The 21,735-nt window shown below is 37.6% G+C and overlaps 1 protein-coding gene across 10 annotated transcripts in view; it reads right to left on the bottom strand.

Annotated features, from left to right (window-relative positions):
* Positions 1-18,855, bottom strand: part of cspg5a (chondroitin sulfate proteoglycan 5a) — a 96,996-nt gene extending 78,141 nt beyond the window's left edge. For 5 of the 10 annotated variants that reach the window (XM_030157558.1, XM_030157560.1, XM_030157562.1 and 2 more), the window contains exon 1: positions 18,317-18,854. In XM_030157558.1, coding sequence (XP_030013418.1) covers positions 18,317-18,416 — 100 coding nt within the window. In that variant the 5' untranslated portion in view covers positions 18,417-18,854. Of the gene's footprint in view, positions 1-18,316 lie in introns of all 10 variants that reach the window. The other 5 variants (XM_030157565.1, XM_030157561.1, XM_030157563.1 and 2 more) reach the window with 3 other exon arrangements.
* Positions 18,856-21,735: the final 2,880 nt, after the last annotated feature.

The raw sequence follows: 21,735 nt of genomic DNA, 5'->3' as shown, positions 1-21,735 counted from the left end.
ACTAGCCCTGTATTTTTCTTGGTATCGGTTCGATACCTACATTCCCAGTATCACCAACCCTTATTATAATTCCATTGTTAATGCTGCTCCTGTCTAGAGCAGTACTTTGCTTTGCTGTCACAGTGGTAATCTTCTGTGTTTCTCCAAAATGGGTCATGTAATATACTACATATGGATACACTCCTCAGGGAAACTCAATTGAAAAATCCAAACTATTCCTCTCACTTCCTCAAAGAAGACAGACCTTCCCAAAATCTATTTACTCATTTATATATTTATTTATCGAGGCCTCTGAGGGGTACTTGAGCCAGCAACAACATCTTTAAATTTTTATTTGCACGTTCAATAATTGTTAGCAGTGCCAAGGAATCAGGAATAATTTTTTTTATGAACTTTGCTGAGTATGCTGACACCTTTTCAATGACAGCACAACCCATACTTCCTCAAATTAGTATACAGAGTTTGGGCAGAGCTCAATGTCATAGTTTTTGGTAGACAACAGTGGTGTCAGTCTGCCAGGGATCCTCAGTCTGCATCTCTGATATCAGCTGAAATTAAATGTCATTATTCAAACTGGCTTAATGAGGAAAGGCCTTTTGATGGACAGCTGGTTCAGCAGCAGCATGAGAAATTTTAGTTCAGGCATTTGACAGCAGTTGTAGTTTATGCATCTCTGAGGCATTAATGGTAGCAGTAGATACAGTATGTCCACACATTTGTAATGATACCCAAGAGAACAATAAATGGGTTGTGAGGGAAAATAAATTGGTTTCAGGATTTGGATGTGTTTAAAGCAATAACACAAACGGCCTACAGTTTGAAGCCCAAATGATTTAAATTATACGCAACAATAGAGTGTTAAGTAAATTCAAGAGCCCATGACCAAATGGAACTTCAGATCTCATCAAATAATTGATCTCATTCCCCTCATTTTAAGGGAATGAGTATTAGATCTGACATACTACTGTGCAACGGAAGACACAAAACAGACATTGAATTTCATTTCTGTGACTCTTGACTTTTTGATTTAAAGTACTGTAGTTTGTGATAAGATAAGACTTTATTGATCGCATCATGAGGAAATTTCACAGATGCTAACAGCAAACACAAAAATAAAGTGCACAAAAGACAAAAGCTGAAAATATACAAAAGTGAAACATAAAATATAAAGTGAAAAAAAAATCTGCTATTCAAATAAATATGTATATAAATTTACATTTAAATACTTTATTTATATTTACAACATAGTTGTACATGCAGATGGGTGTGATATGGGGGTGGGGGTACTGAGAAATGTTATATAGTCTGATAGCTGTGGAAGGAATGACCTGCAATATCGCTTCATCTTGCTCTGGGGGTGTAAAAGTCTGGTGCTGAAGGAGCTCCTCATAGCCTCTACAGTGTAATGCAGGGGTTGGGAGGGGTTGGCCATGATGGATGAATGATGATCCAAATTTTATGATTCATGTACAAAAAATGCAAAAGGGTATGATTTGTTTGGATTTTATTGAAACACTGACTGTTTTCGCTCATTTAGTTTTTGTTTTTTCCTGGTGCTTTATAAGTCAAGAAAGCTATAGCTTGTGGTAAAAACAGAAATATTTAATTTTGTTTGAAACAGCTCAATAGACCCTATCGTTTGTTGCATGTGATGCACTTCACTAACACAAAGTAGCCATTATTTCGGTATATATTTCCTCAATCTTTAAGAGGGAGGTGAAATATGAAGATAATTTTGTGTCTTTATTATGCACGCAAAGGGGAAAAAAGGCAAACAAAAAATACAGTTTTGAAGAAAAAAAAAATGACGGTTTCAAAATTTTTAAGTTTAACAAAATCGAAAAAATCAAAATCTCATTTTCTTTCATTTCAGATCTGCAAATTCTGCTTGCAGGCCAAAATATTTTGTCTTTTTAAAAGTTTTGTTTGCAATTACAAAGGTTTTGCACCTCTAAATCTTTTGCAAATCCAAAGGTTTTGCTTGCAAGTTCAAGTGGTACTTACTTCCAAGTCAAAATCGTTGTCAAGTAGAAAAGTTTTGCATGTCAAAATCTTTTGCATATACTCTTCGGTATACCCATATTCTTTAACCCTTTTACTTATTAGACTGTCAGTTTTGTTCTCATTCTCTCTTCTTTTTCCACCTGGATATGCAAAACCCGCACAAAAGGAAAAAAAAATCATGAAAAAACACACATTTTATTCATATATATGTATATATATATATATATATATATATATATATATATAAATTGAGCGTATACCCACTTCTACGGGGACCACTGCACAGGATCGCAGATGATGTTGCTGTGTAGTTGCTACTGTGTGACATATTATAGGTGGAGGTCTTTGTCATCCATTGCAACCTATGTTATTTATACGCTTTGATAACATCTACCACTGACATTCTGAATAAATTAATGCTACTAAAAAAGGTTGTCTCTCTTCTGGCACCTGATCTCTGGCCTTAGGAGGGATTCCTCCATGTGAAACTATCAGTCATGCCAGGCTCACAGCTGGCTAAAACATGTGTATTTTGGCCTAAATTAATTGAGCAACTGACTATAAAAAGACAAACCACAAGCCTTTGTAAAGTATTTTGTGTGATTAATTTAAATATTGTCCTTCCCAAAAACATGTATAATAAGGCCTTTACAGTGCAAACCTTTCACTTTTTTTAGTACATGTGAATGACATCATTGTCACACTGGGGCAATGGTTTCGAAAGGTGTTGTGAGAGTACAAGGAACAAAGCACATTCACTGTTTTTGGATTGACAGTCCTTGTTTTCAAAGGTTTTTGGATGTGTCTTCTATAAAATTACTGCTGATATGGAATCATTTTGTTCCAGACTGTAAATTGCTTATTACTACAATGAATGTGCAAGCCTATCAAAACCAACAATGACCAGTGCCTTCTACCCAATTAGAGTCACAGACCTAGCAGAGGAGCTGCATCAGCTGACAGGACCAAGGCAGACCCTGGTTGGGTCAGGAGGGGTTGGGGTTTAGGTTTGAATGTCTGGATCCTGCACCAAAAATCTGAAGTATACAACTGAGACAAAGGCATGATAACAAAGAGGCCACTGTTTGACTTTCCCTCCAAATGTAAATGGGATAATCAAACAGCGTTACATAAGGTGACTGCACACTCTTGGTTGTGAATCTGTTTGTGGTTATGTGTGTCTGTCTCAGTGGCGGCTGCTCGTCTTTCAGACAGGGGAAGCTCATTGTTGGCTTACATAAAAAAAAAAAAAAAAAATTGTCAAGTTATTTAAACATACATTCGGCCCTCCATTCCTTTTTAAGAAAATGGTCAGTGACCTTATCGTACCAAGTAGGCGTCTTTTCCAAGGACTGGACCAGTGTCCTCTCAATGGCCAGCACAGCTAGGCTGCTTAGATTGCCTTGGCCCATTGTGTTGCGAGTGTAAGACTTCAGCCTTTTTAAACTAGAGATGCTCCTTTCACTCCGACAGCCAACAGTATGATTGATTTAACTATCTACAAAACGATGTTAAGCGTGAACAAGAAATTATTAAATTATTTAACTGAAACAAGAAAACGCTGAAATTATGTTAAATTGAAACAAGGAAGTACAATGAGTGTGTTTTATTTACAGTGCAAGAAATGAACGAGTAATTTTGTAGTGGTTTCTCTCTTGATTTCAAAGCAGAATGCGCAACGGTATTAAACTGAACTGTGGAGTAGATCTCAAAACAGCTGTCAATCAAACGGGATTCAACCTTTCAACTGATCCTCCAATCAGCACGTGGGATTCTGGCGTCCAGCCCAGCCAAGCTTCGCCCACAGCTCCATTCACCCCCAGAGACACCCAGCGCCCGGGAGCGGGACAACATTGTGGCATTTATCCAGTTACCGTCCAGTTTTGAGGCAATGAAAAAAAACTGTTCCACTCAGTCCCATTGAAGCCCAGAGATGCCCGGCGTCTACGGGCAAATGCACTGAGCAGAGATCGAATGAGCATACAGCGCAACGGGAATGTATGAGAAGTGAACAACATCGCATCCGTTGATCTGTGATAAAGCTGATTCTGAACGAACTCATCTTTGAGATGAACGTGTTCTAACACATTTGTAGTCAATAAAATGTCAACACAACTGAACATATTTAACCATTTAATTTTCGTAATTTTAGGGGAAATCGCCACTGGTCTGTCTGGATACTAGTAGAACCCACTGATAACTGGGGCAGCTTCCAGCTCCTCTGGTGACAGGCGTGGATGGTCGTAATGAGGGGCATGGCCTGTCTGCATGTGTATATGTATGTGTGTATATCACACAGATTGTTTGGGGGTGATGGTGCCTCAAGGCTAAGTGCTGTTAGCCTAAACTGTCTGCCTGCTGACCCTCACACTTTGCCTTTTGTTTAACCTAGATCAGTTTGAGGAGGGGTCGCAATTAAGACCTGTGGGGTGGGGGGGTTGCTGCGACATCTCATTGGCTGTTGAATAACATGGAGGTTCTAAGTTACAGGAGCTGTACAGGCTATGAGACTTGTAAATTTGGACTCAAACAGGCTAATATTCTAGATGTAGCCATGAGGCCTGTAAAGCCTTCAGTGAAAATGCTGAAATGATTTACAAATCTGATAGCAGATATCCTCAATGTTTCCATGATGTACTATATTTTTGGCTTTCTTGGGACCAATAAAGGGCCAATGTCAGATGTAACTTCAACAAACAACAAGCTCACACTGCTGAATCCATCAATATTATAATTACTCCTTATTTATTATACACAGATTTGCTAATAATTTTGGAGGATCCTTCTACAGACCATTTCACACATTAACAAATCTAATGTTAATGTGACAATGTCAGAACTCATCATGGAATTTTTCCATTATTTTATGTTATTTTCTGAATTATCAGTTCAGGGACTAGAAGACTCCTGAAATAATGGCGGTGGTGGCACTGCTCTGAACAAAGTCGGTCTCATTAAAAAACAACGCTCAATACATTATAGCCTAATACAAATATAAGTGCAAATCTGGTGTATAATGAGGCAGATAATGATGTATTTCTGGTTTCCACAAGTCCTCAATGGCCAGTTTGATTTGTGACAATAAATCAACAGAAATTCTTGATTTGACGCACAATGGTAATTTCAATCAATAAAACCTCCTGTCAATGCTTCAGTGTTAGACAGTTGCTGAAGTCAGCTCACTTAGCACACAGTTACTTGGAAATAAATAAAAATGTCTCTGTCTTGCATAAAATATAATTATAAAATAAAACATACAGTATTTTCTTAGGCACAAATTATACACATCTGCCTAACTTAAAGTTAAAACAAGAGTAAAAAATAACAGTTTAATATACAACTATGTTTGCTAATGTTAGTTAGTATCTGCTGCAATAGTTGTTCACTGATAAAATTTCTCTATATTGGGAATGTAGCAGTGAAAATTATATTGTAGTGATTTCTCTGCATTTCCTTTAGGTCAGGGTCGTCAAACATGTGACCTGTGGGCTAAAACTGGCCCGGCAATGGATCCAATCCAGCTCATGAGGTGAATTTGCGAAGTGCAAAAATTATACTGACAACACCAATCAAGGGTGTCAAAATCATTTTAGTTCAGTTTCCACATACAGACCAATATGATTTCAAGATGATCAGATCAGTAAAATAATAGCAAAATAACCTATAATTAATGAGAACTCCAAATTTTTTCTCCTTTTTTGGTTTTAGTGTGAAAAAAGAAAAAATTACACAATGAAAATGTTTACATTTACAAACTATCCTTTCACATAAAAATGTGAATAAACTAAACAACCATGAACAACCTGAAATTTCTAAAGAAAAATAAGTGGAATTTTAACATTATTCTGCCTTTTACTAATTGCGTTGTCTTTGTGGATCCACTGTGATCTGTTAGTTGTGATACACATGTATAAATCAGAAACCGAGGCATAATTTTGTTTAAATTACAATTTTACTCTTTTGCACTAAAACAAAGAGAAAATTTTGAGTTATTATTTATAGGTTATAATGTTATTTTACTGGTCCAGCCCACTTGAGATCGAATTGGGTTGTTGATTTATTGGTCGACTTCTACCTTGGAGTATCTCTCGCTAATATTGTTGAAAACACTACACATTGACTTATGGGTGTGAAAGCTTGATGGGGATGGCTACATGTAACAGCAACAGGGTAAAGTCCAGCAAAACAGATTTAATTAGAAAAGCACTCGGAGAGCGCAAACCTCCGCCAAGGCAGATCAGTGCCCCCCCCCAATCACCACCAAAATTTAATCATTTGTTCCTTGTGCCAGTATCAACATTTCCTGAAATTTTCATCTAAATCTGTCCGTAACTTTTTGAGTTATCTTGCACACAGACAGACAGACAGACAGACAAACCAACGCCAGCAAAAACATAACCTCCTTGGCGGAGGTAATCAAAGCATCAGTCTCTAATCACAATAACAAGTCAAGGAAATTTAGCAACTGTAACTGTGTTTCCTTGGGTTTTCCTGGTTGTCAAGCCTTAAATTGTACTACTATGTGGTTGTTTCGTGCGTTTTCTTACGGGAAGGGCAAGCAAACATGAGAGATAATTTAATTAGTGCTTGTGGTTTTCTACAGCTGGCCACAGCCCGGCAGATGACTGACTTAAAGCCTCTTTAACTCAGTCACATTGATTTCAGTTTCAAATTACTGAACCTCAGGAGAACCCCTCCCACAAGCACACACATAAACACACATGTGTACACCTACACATGCCCCATTTCTTGTTCCCACACTCACTCTTTACTCTCATGAATTAGACATGAGGCTTTTTTATCTTTACTCAGCACTGCTCATTAATATCGCTATAAAGAGGGAATGCACAACTATGCATTCAGTTCTAATTGAAAACCTCAGCATTGATTTTTCTCCTGACATTCTCCGACCATGTCTTCCTCTCTCCTCTACCTATCAAACATCCTTTCTATTTTGTCATCATTCCCTCCTCATCTCTTAAACTGTTTCATTGTATCCCTCTTTCTGTTTTTTTCATGTAACATTTATTTTTCTCATTCTCTTACCCTCTTCTTCTCTCGCCTCCATCACATAAATCCTTTCATTTCTGACTCCACAGGTGGTGGGATAGAGGAAGGATGTGTTGCCATAGAAACGGTCCTGGCCTTGCTACTGTTGATGCGTCGCTGCATAGGCAACAGATTGGCACACATTACACACAGTCTTAATAATCAGGTGTTTGTCTTTGCAGAGCAGGGTTTGATGGATTTAATCATTTGGATATTGTATCACCCTGGATTGAAAGTGTGTTTGGAACCACGTGACCAAATAGCCATGAAAATACCTCGTCTGTAAGGTATACGCACAACCTCAACCTCCTTACACAGGCCTGTAGAAGTACTAAGTTAAAATGTGTGTTCATGTGAGTACATGAACATAGGTGCATCTCTGATTTTTACTTTTCCATGGCCTGCTCTTACTCCGTTGTGGTCTAAACTATGTACATATGGTCTCACCATACAGATGTGTTTTCCTGTTTTCACAGCGTAAGACTTTTGTGGGTTACCTTTGAAATATATATCACTACCTACTCCTATATATATCAAATCCCTTAACCAGCATCAAGTCAATTTTATCTTTGTTAAAGAAGTTTGGTTCCTTCTCTGGCTATAAAGTCAATCTCCTCAAGAGTGGATGTTTTCCCATTAACTATGCTGCTTTATTAATCAAACAATCGGATCTTCCTTTTAAACTTAGCACATCGGGTTTTAGATATTTACAAATTAATGTGACTCGGTCTCTATCCTCTCTTTATGTTGCTAATTTCACCCCATTACTGAATCAGACCAAAGCTGATTTGCACAGGTGGAACTCCTTGCCTTTGTCACTAATGGGTAGAACTAACGCCGTTAAAAAAGAAAAAGATAGATAGATAGATAGATAGATAGATAGATAGATAGATAGATAGATAGATAGATAGATAGATAGATAGATAGATAGATAGATAGATAGATAGATAGATAGATAGATAGATAGATAGACTGAACAAAAATATAAACGCACCACTTTTGTTTTTGCTCCCATTTTTCATGAGCTGAACTCAAAGATCTAAAACTTTTTCTGTGTACACACAAGGTTTATTTCTCTCAAATATTGTTCACAAATCTGTCTAAATTTGTGTTAGTGAACACTTCTTCTTTGCTGAGATAATCCATCCACCTCACAGGTGTGGCATATCAAGATGCTGATTAGACAGCATGATTTTCGCACAGGTGTGCCTTAGGCTGGCCACAATAAAAGGCCACTCCAAAATGTGCAGTTTTATCACACAGCACAATACCACAGATGTCACAAGTTTTGAGGGAATATGCAATTGGCATGCTGACTTCAGGAATCTCCACCAGAGCTTTTGCCTGTGAATTGAATGTTCATTTCTCTACCATAAGCCATCTCCAAAGCTGTTTCAGAGAATTCATGAAGAAGACTGTGCGAGGAAAATGGTGGTCACACCAAATACTGACTGGTTTTCTGACCCCCCTGGACCACCCAATACAGTAAAAGTGCACATTTTAGAGTGGCCTTTTATTGTGGCCAGCCTAAGTCACACCTGTGCAATAATCCTGCTGTCTAATCAGCATCTTGATATGCCACACCTGTGAGGTGGATGGATTATCTCAGCAAAGGACAAAGGAGAAGTGCTCACTAACACAGATTTAGACAAATTTATGAACAATATTTGAGAGAAATAGGCCTTTTGTAAACAGGATTGGCTGGAAAGTTGTCACAAGAGAAGATATGCAGTTAAAGACAATGTTGATCATGCTGGGTCATGAATTAAACTGAGACCATCCAGACTGATTATGACCACTTATACACATTAATTGTCACGATGGGATCAAATTATCACATGTGTGGCATCATACATTATCTTACATTTAACGTTATTGATCATGCCTTTCAAATAAGAAAAATTATTGCACATATCTGTGTACATGAGGAAACAAATTTATGAAGCAAGCTCATCATGCTAACAACATAAATTCAGTTGTCTGCAATCTGTCTTCACCCTGTTGTGTTGCAGTGACATGACATGTGTGTGTTTTGTGTGTGCATGTGTGTGTGTGTGTAGGCAGACGCATGTGATGGGTGGACTGAATACTAAAATGACAGTCTGCAGCAGAAGAGGGAGAACAGTGATGAGTGTACACAGCCAGACGGAGAGGAAAGGAACGCTTGCGCGTGAACATGAACTCAATGACTCGCTTCACCAAGGACACACTGGCTCACATACACACACACAAACACACATGCTCTAGCTGTTACTCAACACACTAACACACACACACACTCTAGCTGCTATCAGCACACACACACACACACACACACACACACACACACACACACATATATATATATATATATATATATATATATATATATATATATACACATACACACTCACACACACACACTTTAAGGCATATGGATGACAGAAAACAGAGGTGATATTGCACAAATGCTGAGCCAGGTGCAAGCTTATGCATAAGCAAAAAGAGGTGCTTTTGTTCTGCCTTTCATCTTTTTGACCATTTGGCTCAGACACACCTACATGAACACACTCAAACATGTAAATCAGTGTCCAAGGGCACCCCAAGTTTGAGAACAACACCAACTCAGCACTGCTAAAAAAAGAGACCACATTTATCCCAAAAACAGCCGGTGACTCTCACTGTAAATAAAACTTTGTGGAGCTGTCTGATGACCTTCTCCAGCCCAACATATGGATGACACTGCCAAGCAAGGACAATGGCGATGACACCTCCAACACATACAGCACCTGGACACCAACAAGGACACTGACAGAGACACCATTTCTAAGATGAAGAGGACACTGTTAAAGTTGAAGCCAACTTTGAGAGATGGTATGAGAGGGAAATGTAATGTTTGTGCCTTTTGTACCTTTAAAAAGTCACTCCAACTTTTGGCTTATGGGGTTTGCTTTTGTTTACCAATGTTTGTGTGATTTTTATTCTCACCCCATAAGTGCTCCAACTCATCTCTTGGTTTTCAGATGAGTTAGGTACTTAACTTAATTTTCATTAAGACATTTCATTAAGACTCTACAATAGGGCTTGTTAATATATATCATGTAAAAAAGCAAGCAAAGTATATTCATATTGCGCACTATCATTCTCAGACCACATTCTTTACATCAATATTTTTTAGTGTGATTTGGGTGCTTTGTGATCTTTTGCATCACAGATGTAGTAAGAATATTTATGTAGTAAGAATATTTATATGAAAAAAAAAAAAAAAAAAAAAAAATAGGACCAATGGCCCTGTAGCTTACCGGCCAAATTAAAAGCTTTGGGAAATGTATCCAGATGCCATCTATTATCACCCAGTTATGTGTACTTATTATATTACAGAAATAGCCCATGTTTTGACCATATTCCAATCAGATCTGTAAAAAATTCAAATTCCAACTTGATATCATTGATACTTACTGATTTATTGCATCAATCCACTTCCTATCTCTTGCAATTGGAAGATTTTGGAAAGTCGCACCAAATCCAGAATCAGATCTGGATCAAAATAATTCAATACCTTGTGTTGACATCATCATAAAGAAGTTGTATACCAAGTTTGAAGTCAATCAGAACTGTAGTTTCGGAGAAGAAGACGACTGAAATTTTTTCCCCATAAGAGCCCATGCTAAATTTTCCGTAAGTTCCCGGATCCAGAAGAAGATCCTGATCAGCATGTGGCCATTCTGTTTTGGTCATCTCCCCATCAGGGCTGTACTGTAGAAATTTAAACTTGATATCATTTATATTTACTGAGTTATTGCATCGATCCACTTCCTATCTCTTATAATGGGGAAATTTTCAAAGTCGCACCAAATCCAGAATCAGATCCGGATCCAAATAATTTCACTAACTTTTGTTGACATCATCATAAAGAAGCTGTATACCAAGTTTGAAGTCAATCGGAATTGTAATTTTGGAGAGGAAGACGATTCAAAGTTTTGTAATGGATGACAGACGATGACAGACAGACGACAGACGACACCGCGTGACGACAATAGCTTACGGCCTGTTGGCCGGTAAGCTAAAAAGCATGTGACGAGGAATGGAGTGATCCTGAACAAGAATTGTCTGTATGGACGTTTCAATTACAGCATGAAAATATTCAAATATGATAAAGTACAGTATAGGGATGCACTGATCTGTTACTGCTATTGAACAGTGGTTCATGATGATGGCATCAATCCATGGGTTGATCTATTTGGCAAAGGTAATTTTTACAAAAGTGAGGTGCACAATTAGTCATTGTAAAACTAAATTATTCAGTAACTTTATACACAGTGTATGTGTGTGTGTGTGTGTATAAAATGTATTTATTTATTTATTTTACTTATTTATTTTTTTGTCAGATTTTGCTTTAGAAATGTAGAAAGCACAAAGTGAGACAAGCCGACTACTAACTACTTGACAGCCAATTGGAACTGAAAAAGCCAGATCAGTGTTTCAGTATACTGTACCCACTGAGATATGAACATTATATGACATTATACTACTTTACAAAATGGCACTGTGTGGATGTACTTAAATTAGGCCATTGGGTTTTAAATGACGATTTCTACATATAAAAGTTTAAACTACTAGATCCCACTGTTAAAATTCTCCTCCACTGAGCTGTTCAAGAGGCATTTTAGTAGCTATACAGATTGAAAACAAATCTGGGTAGGTGGGAACATTTTGCTTCAGGCGTTGGACATGAAATCCACAACCCCTGTTCTGAATACCAGATCTGCTGGTTTGAAGACTTCACAGACCTGTGTTCAACATTTTCTCTTCCTTTCACAAAGAGTACATTTGCACCTCTGATGATGCTGTGTGTTCACCCAAATGGGTGAACACACAGCAGCAGCCAGCAGCTGGTTGGGTCGAGGCTGTGGCTATGCTAATGTTGGCCTGCAGGCCCATCCAGGTGGGTGGACTGTACAAATGAGATTAGGATCACTTACAGTAGTTTCCCAACAAATAGATTTTAGAGGGGATGATGCTCATTATAACCATCAACAAACGCCATTTTACGCTGCAAGAAAAATTATCTTTTCTCTAGTTCCACATGACTCCCCAGTGTTCATGAAGTAACTACACTTTTGTGATCTTAACAAAGGGTGCAAAGAAACTTTACAGAGAAATTTGGTGTTGCCCTGTCATCTTAGTTACAAAAACGCTGCATGAATTAACAGACTATTCAACATTTTGAATATTTTTGATGAAGTTAGATTTGCACACATACATTACACTTGCACATTGAACTCATAATTGTCACATCATTATCAGACACATTGTCTCAATGGACACATTTTCAGGACCAGATTCATGAGAAGGAAGAGAAGCATTGCACAGAGCAGTAAATCAAAAAAGAATTCTCCTCTTCTATTTAGTAGGGAAATTGTCATTTATTTCAGTTGCCAAATTGTGACTTAGTCTGTAATGACAAACTATGCAATTTAAAATTATTTTATTGTTGATCGTTGGATTAATTGTTAAGGGACTTAAAGACTAAACAAAATAATGCCTACTAATTCATTACAAGCATTAGTGGATAAGGAAAAATTTATTTATTGTTATATACCAACATCTGACCATGATTCTGTGGTTTCACTGCTCAAACATGAGCATTTGCTGCTTTTGTCTGTTTTATGTCTGTAAATTTCTTAAACCACTATTGACGAAAGCAAGTAACTGAAAAACATCCACTTCAAAATATGAAGTGCACTTTTCAATACTTTCAGACTGAGTATTCACAAAATATGACCAGATAAGTACAATACTAACATCTGGAACTGGATGATAGAATTATAGTATCATGATAAGATGTTTATTGTGATATTCTCACAATTTATGTAAGTCTTTGTTTAAAAATGTACTTTGTAAACCCAATTATTTCATAATTTGTTTGAGCTTAAACTGGCAAAAAAAAAACAATATCTAGGCAAATAAAGGTGTGAGTTTTTCAGTATTTTAGCAAATTTTCTACATCACAGTCAATGATTAAATTTGAGAGGGGCTGAAATTGGCGGACTATTGGTGCCAAATTCTGATGATACCAATAGTTTGTATAAAATGTGCCACGTATAGTGTATACTCAAGATATGTCAATAATATGTAATGTCTTTAGAATATTAAGAGTTTGCAAGGAACTGCTAATAGTGGAACTGCACTGGCAGTCATTTCCCTTTATTACTGCCAGTGTCACACATGATTGCATGTTCCCACTAATTACTGTCTGACAGACTTGAGCAGACACATCAGCCAACACAATGACTTCATTAACTGTCAGAACTGTCAGTTATCATTCCTGTCTGCGCCCTGTGTCCATCACCAACAATGATGCTGTCACTTCCTTTGTTTTCATGACCAAGGTTTGAGAAATAATATCCCACAATACTGTAAAGACAGACAATAAGTGGTTGTGCATGATGTCTAAAAGCTAATGGCAGAATGTGTCTGGATCAGATTTGGGTGAAAAACAGTGATGTAAGGAACATTCACAGGAGTCTCATGCATCTGCTAAATATCAATACACTTTACATACCATATGAAAATGTTTTTTTTTTTCTGAAATAATGAATACACCAATATAAATAATGATATCATGAACAGTTCAAAGCTGGTAATGATGGACTACACCCACTGTCCACATACTCAGAGTCATATGTGTTCACTAGCCAGAGAGCCACCAGACATGGCAAGAAATGTGAGCATGTATCGAGATTTAACCAGCATTTTGAGCTTAATGAAATTCAAAGTGGATATATTATGGTGGCAATGTGTGCTCCACTCTGCCAATGGGTGTCGAAAGATCTGTATGGGGTTTCCATGGATACAGAGGAGGTAGTGGAGATGGGACAGAGATGGAGGGAACAAGAGCAAAGCCACTGATCACCAACAGCCACTGAAGGCACAAAAAATAAGAATCTTTGATTTGCCTTAGTATTTTGTTTCCCCTTACAGAAAAAAGTTTGATTTGGTTAGTGGTGCCATTGGAGATGGATTTAGTTTGAAAATTAACCTGATGAACCTCCAACAGATATATGTTACCTGGGCAGAAAGCTGAGGATTATGATGAGGAGAGAGGAGAGTAGAAGGAGGATCCATGAAGAACACTATGTGTGCAGAAATGAGAGCTTTAACTTGCCAATCACACACAAAACACACATTTAACAGTGAATGGGGGAGGGGAGTGTGCAGGAACGGCATCTTATCGTCTGCATTAAACACACAGGAGGAAGACTGCAAATGCCCATGATGCATGATATAGTACGTAGGTAGAATATGTTTATTATCTAGCCCTTCTCAAGAAATGTCCAGTGTTAGAGATATATTACACTGTATTTCATTAATATGAATAATAGTTGTTTTACAGCTTCAAGCAACATGAAAATCATCAAAGTGCAAATGATATAAAACACTGTGGTATGTATCCTGACACAGCCATATATATATATATATATATATATATATATATATATATATATATATATATATATATATATATATATATATATATATATATATATATATATATATCATGACAAATAAGTTCACTCTTTTATCATTTATCATCCAGCCATAGTCAAGCAGGGGTCTTTTCACATCCGACATGAATATGTATATTGGAAAAAAGGGGCTCCATTAGTAACAGTACATGTGAGGATTGTAACCTGCCAATCACACATGTACTACTTTACCAGTGTGTTGTGGGGGAGGGGAGTGTGGAGGAACATCGGCATATCATCTGTGCGAAACACAGAGGTGGATGAGGATTGCAAATGGCCACCAGAGGAAAAAGCTGGCAGAGAAGCAATATCAACTGACAGTGGTGTGCTCGGTCGTTGTCAGTTGGGGTAGTTGGCCTTGGCTGTCTGAGCATCAGTCACAGAGGTGGGGCAAGCTGCCGCCTCCACAATTTACCAGTGGAGCAAGATGTGTTGTGTGTTTGTGAGGAGGGAGGGGGTATTAGCCCAAGGTTGTGCTCCTGCATGTGCACCAGATCTGCCAACCTCTTTTTGTGAACTAGCCACCTGAGTTTGAGCAGACACACACTCTGTGCTGCCAAATTAATACAAAATGACAACATATTCCCTCTTAGACGCTATGAAGCATTTATACTTCTCTAATGTGAATTTAAGATGTTGGTCGTACTTCTGTAGTCTGAAGATTTTACTTGGAGATGGAGATTTTATGCATTGCACAAAGGAAATTCTCTAACACCACTGCCATTTTTGGTCTTATTTGTTTTGCTCAAGGGCATCAATCAGATTCAAGTCCACAGAGGGAAAAACTCTTTCATTATATCCACCACAATTGTCCATAATTGTCAAGCACAGAGCTTTGATGATTTAGGCAAAAATGTCAATATGACAAAACATTTTTTTCTCCCAAGATTGATAAATGTTATATCTAAGGCTACAATGATTAATACATTGATTAGAACTGGGGTTTAAATCAGTTGATAATTAAAAAAAAAAATCAGTTGATAATTTTCAATGACGAATCTCAAATAATCTGTCAGAGTGGACTTGAAGATGTAAAACAAACAACAAAACAATGACAGACATTGTGTTTTGACTGAAAATGTGAACAAAATAAACCCTAAACATAAAAGAAAACATAAATCACAATAACTATAGTTAATCAACAGAGAATAAAGTTTAAAAGCTGTTTTTTTTTAAATTATTATTTTATTTATTTAAGCGACAGCTGAAGAAACCAGGTTGTGGTTTATGGTTATGAACTCTTTTTTTATGGTCAGAAAAAGAGAATCTCTTTGTGGAAACCATAACATTTAACATAAAATAACAAAACATTTTGTATTTTGGCAGAGAATGTAACAACAATGTATACTGCAATAATTATCAATATTGCGATACAAAACATATTGCAATAAGTATTGTTACCTGTTTATCAAACTAAGCTCTCCTAATGCAGCAGTCCTACATTTGAGAATTATCACAATTAATATTTATGTCACAATAATTCTCACATATCAGACTGTGGCTTGAGTATTATGTTTGTTTTCATCTGCAGTTGTTACAGTATATCATGATTTATAATGTTATAACAGATGCCTTTAAGAAATCATTACAGTTTTATTGCCGAGGTCTCCACCCATAGACTCCAGCAGCCCCGTGACCCAATTGAGGACAAAGTGGTTCAGAAGATGAATGAATGAATGAATGAATGAATGCTAAGGTCTACCAAAGCACCAGCCTACATGAAATAACATACAATGCATTGCAAAAATGCAAAATCATTTTAAATTGTGATTATTATCATCACAATATCATTTGTTTCAGTCTGTAAGATCTATTTTGTTTACAATATCAGCTAAAACACAACATATTTCAATGCTTTATCATTTTACTACTTTTACTTATGTATATTTACACTTCTTCATAATATTTGTTTTGAATGATTTGTTGAAAGTTCCATTATTTAACCAGTGTTTCTTACCTTCTGATGTTAAAGAGGAGCTGAAACCAGTAAAATAATTTAACAGTCATGATTTGATTTTGATCAGGATAATTACTGATGCCAGCTGATTTTATTTGATTTTTTAAATTCTGTTATCATAGAATGGGATAGAATTTGCCAAGCCATATCTCAAAGAATCTCCCTAAACCATGTGATAATGCTTCTGGCATTAATGTCATATTGATCTAAATATTTTTTGCACACAGTGTGTATAACAAGACCACATATTGCATATCATACTTGCATATTCAGGGTAGATGTTTGTAGTACATGCTTTACGTTTGAAAAAACTAGTCAGCTGATTTTCTATTTAACTGAAAAACAGAAACTGAAACCCCGCTGCAACCTGAAAAAAAGTGCAGAGAAAACACTATGTTTCATTTGAGAGGAAAATGGAGCATTGCCTGGTGACTGAGAGTACATCTTTTGGTCAGTGTGTTAAATCATTAGAACCAAGAAGTCTCACATGTGCATTGGTGGGAAGGAGGAACATTGCTCCTGGATGTTCCCTCCTGATGTGAATCTTTTCCTTCTCAAATGGCTTGCAAAGGGATTTTAGTGTTTTATTCATGCTCCAAATAAAACATTTTTTCACCTCACCTTGCTGCCTTGAAAGACATTGAATTCAAGACACTGTGATGAATCAGCCAGATTATATTAGATTATAACGGCAGACTGATTTCATCTCATGCACACTCCTGCATTGTTAATCTGACAGTAATGCAGCCCATTTCCAGACAAAGACACACACTGAGAGAGCGACATCTTTTTTTTTTATGTTTACTCGGGTGCCCCCCCGTCGTCTCCCTCCTCTCCCTGTGTATCAGAATGTCCATCCAGATCCCTTCATGAATTATTCATCAACTCCCCCCGGCCCTAATCCTCGCCTTTGTGTCGATGTGTAGTGCCAGTGCAGCCTCTGGGGGATCCAGTTTACTGCATTGACTGGAAGCTGTCATTGAAATAAATCTCCACAATTTCTTTCTTTTTTAACCTTGCAAATATTGTAACTATATCTCATATTGCAATAGCTTGCTGTCTTGCCTTGGTGACCTGATTTTGCTACGATTGCCTCCTCTGCTTACATCCCTTTAGTGTCTGGAAAAGCACATCATAATTTAATGATGTCTTTAAACTGTTAAATATGTAATCTTGCAGTAATAAATCATGTCCTTATTTTGCCTTGGACCACAGCATTATGATCCTGGCTTTTCAGTGGGCCTTTACTGTGATTGCTGTATATTTTGTGCACAATGTAAAGAGACTCACAAGTGTCTTTATTGTGACCTAATTTTGCCATCTTGTCTCCAGTGGCATCTCTCATGTTCCTGCCTCAGTTAGTATTTGATAGGGAATCTGAAAAGACACAATTAAAGAGTATTTTCTTGGTAATTTATCTTTAAAGAATGACAAGAAAAATGTGTTTTGTTTATTGAAATCCTTTAAAATTATTAAAAACTGGTACAAAATGCATTATACTGACAGGGAACCGGTCGAGTGTGAAGTGCAGGACTTCCTAACCTACAATCTTAGACTCACTGACCTCCTTTCTGACACCCCTGTGGGAATGTATTTAGGTACCCACAATACGCACAAGGAGACAAGCTGATGCTGCACCATATGTGTGTGTGTGTATATATATATATATATATATATATATATATATATATATATATATATATATATATATATATATATATATATATATATACATATATAATTAAGTGCGCGTAGATGTACATGAAAAAGTGCAAACTGGATAAGAGGGGTTTCTTACCGTTGACAGACAGTGGGACCAAGTGCAGAACCAGGACGCAAGACAGCAGCATTAGTCTCCAGCAGCATCCCAAATAAAAGCTCGCCTCCTTCCGCTCCATCCTCAGCGACAGATAAGCCGACACCAAGATGATCAGACAAAAGCGCAAAAAGGGGGGAAATCCTCTTCTAATACAGCTGAAAGAGTTCAAAAACGGGGCGAAAAACGTACTCCGGACAAGTGGTTTGCGATGATTTGTCTAGACTCCAGCCTCCATGCGCTTCTCCTCCACGGTCGCTCTATTCGTATCCGTTGCTCTTTCGCACCCTTGGTTCAGTTTACGCACACTGAGATTGCTCCATCGCCACAGAACGGTATTGTAGGTGGTTGTGGTGGTGGTCGGAGATGGCGTGGGGGGGCGGCAGCAGACGCACGGCTGGGCTCAGTTTGGCGTGACTCGGATCGGATCTGATCGGTGCTTTGGGCACTTTGTGGTGCAGACGGGGAAGAACAAACGCACGTTGGAGTACAACGCGCTCGGCAGCCTTCTCATCATCTGGGAAAGGAAAAAAAGAGCTGTTGATGCCCCCTCCCCCTCCTCCCTCCCTTTTGGCCTCATCCCACTGTTCCAGACACACTCTCTTCCCGTTCCTTTCCTCCTGACTCTCTTCCTCCTCCTTTTTTCCCCTTGTTTCCCTTTTACTAATTTTTTCTTGAATTCATAGAATCCCCTTCTCTTCGATCCAATTCTTTTATGTCTTGCAGAGCTGTAGTCTCTTCTTCTTCCTCCTCCCCCCTTTCTTCTTCTCCCTCCTTTCCTCTTCTTTCCAAGACTCTTCCCTCACTTCCTTATCCACTTTCTTTCAGACTTTCCCTCCTCCTGTCCTCTTCCAAACGTTTAACAAGAAACAAACTTATTTCTTGCTCTTTTAACTCAGCATATTCTCTTCCCCTCTTTTTAACCTCTCCACTCCATAACACCCCACTCCTCCTTTCTTTCCCTTTTCCAGTGTTCCTCATAAATCCATGAAATTCCCCACCTTTGTTACCAATCATTCACTTCTTGTAAAACTGTTTTCCCTCTCCCCCCTCCTTTATTGTCTTTTCAAGATGTTTCCCTCCTCTCTTTCCTCTTCCTCCTTCTGAGAATGTTTTTCCTCACTTTTTTATACTCAGGGACTTACAGGTTTTGTCCTCCGTCCACTTCACTCTGTGGTAAAAGTAAAGACTAATAAAGTGGGAAAGGGTGAAGGTCAAAATATTTAGAGGAATAAAAGTAGCCATGTTACAAATATGTATTATACACCTTTTATGAGAAAAGGGCATAATTCCAAGATAATAATAATAATAATAATAATAATAATAATAATAATATACTTATTATACATCTCAGGTTCAACACTTCCATTTTGTGTCTTTCTTGTTTTGTTTTTTTTAGATTATCATCTTGTTGCATGTTTTACTTTTTCATCATGTTACTTTGTTTTTGTTTTTTTGTTTTTTTTTACACCTTGTTACATGTTTTCCATACTCTGTTGGGTTTTTTTGTTTGTTTGTTTTTGTTTTTTGCTGCATCATTTCCATCTTTTTCCATCTTTAGCATTAATTTTTTCTCATAGAGTTGTTTTTTGTTTTTTTTTTTTTTTTTTTAACATCTTATGTGTTTTTAGTTTTAGTTATTTATGTTCTTTTTTGTGTGTCGTTTCATCAATTTAGGTTCAAATCAGTTAAATGAATTAATAGCCTGTTTTCTTAGAGATTAAAAAGAAAATTTTGTCAGAAAAATAAATGCTCAAATAAAGTGCAGATATCTGAAAACTTAAGTACAGTAATGAAGTTATTTGTACTTAGTTATTTCCCACGTCTGCAATTTTGCCTTTCCCTTTTTTCTCTTGAAACAAAAGAAATCCCTACTTCTTTGCTACCATTCTTTCATGTCTTATTGAACTGTTTCCTCTTCCTCCTCCTCATCTTATATGGCTGCATCCCAAAACATCCTTCCCTCACTTCCTCATCCTCCTCCCTCAGACATCTCTCCTTCTCTTCCAGATACTTTTATCCCAACTTTCCTCTTCTCCCTTCTCCCTTCTCCCTCTCTTTCTTAAAAGCTTTCCGTTATTTCCCATTCAGCCTAGGGTGTTGGATCTCAACAGGAGCATGTGCGTGTTTTTGTTTTTTTTTTTCTCATGGCTTGATTTTGAAGGTGCTTATTTTCTCTTTATCTCTGTACGTACATTTGAATTTGTGTGTACAGACAATGAAGCCATTTGAGATCATGTAAAAAAAACAAAAAAAACAAACCTAAGTCTGCTGTTTGATGCCGTCAAAACAACCAGCTTTGCTTAATGATGTGATAAGAGGCACAGAGAAGCAAACAATGAGGGGGAGGAAGGGTGGTGTGCATGGGGGTGTCTGGGTGAACTGAGGGGGGTATAAATGTGTGTGTGGGGGTACACGATGATGAATACCCTAGGGCCCCAGGGGTAATGATGGTGGAGGGGGCTGTGGGCATTCTTACACACACACACACGCACGCACGCACGCATGCACACACACACACACAGATAGACACACACACACACACACACACACACACAAAGCATAAACTACAACAAAGGGGCTGGGCAACAGGAGATATCTTGTGTTTGTGTGTGTGTTGGTGTGTAAGTGAGCCAGTTAACATTCAGTGGTTTATATATTTGTGTATTTGAGAAGCAGTGGCCATGCAGGAGTATACATTTAAAAAAAAAAAATGTAGCGGAATAGAAAATGTGTTCACTGAATTGTGAAAAGTAGGTCAAGAGGACATTTTGGTGTCTGCTGTCTGAATGATGTAAAAATACACTGCTTTTCTGTTAGAGGCATGTTATTGGTGTAATGAAACAACATATATGGTGAAATGAGCTCACTGGTTTTGTCTTTACTGGCCCATTCAGTCATTAGGGCAACTATTAAACTGCATTCCCTCTGCAGATCTTTTCATTTGTGCTTACACTCAAGTTTACTGGATGGCTCATTACATTAAATCTGTGATATTAGCATTTGCCAGCATTGTGCTGGAGATCAGTCTTGGTCTAGAAATGAGTCTCAAGACCACTGTTCAAAGGTTTGAGGCTTCTCTGAGAAATGAGACCATAACTGCTGGGATATCAATGACCTCTCTGCATTTCCTGATTTATTTGTTGGCCTCATTACTATGATTTGATCTCAAATGTCCAAGTGTCAAATAACTTCATTATGTCTAATGTTAAATTTGTTGAAGATGGTGTTTCTTTTTGGAAGAGATATCAGACAAATCTAGCCTGGCCAGCTATCCATCTTTCTCAATGAGAATTTGGAATTTGGAATCTGGAATCGTGGGGCTTGAATCCAAATATGAAGGCGGGACTTACAGGCACCGTGATGCTTTTGTCAGAGAATCTAGAGAATACAGGGTGTAA

The sequence above is a fragment of the Sphaeramia orbicularis genome, chromosome 16 (assembly GCF_902148855.1).
Source record: "Sphaeramia orbicularis chromosome 16, fSphaOr1.1, whole genome shotgun sequence".
Taxonomy (NCBI): Eukaryota; Metazoa; Chordata; class Actinopteri; order Kurtiformes; family Apogonidae; genus Sphaeramia; species Sphaeramia orbicularis.
Note: the sequence above shows the minus strand (reverse complement) of the source record. Positions and strands in the feature narration are given on the sequence as shown.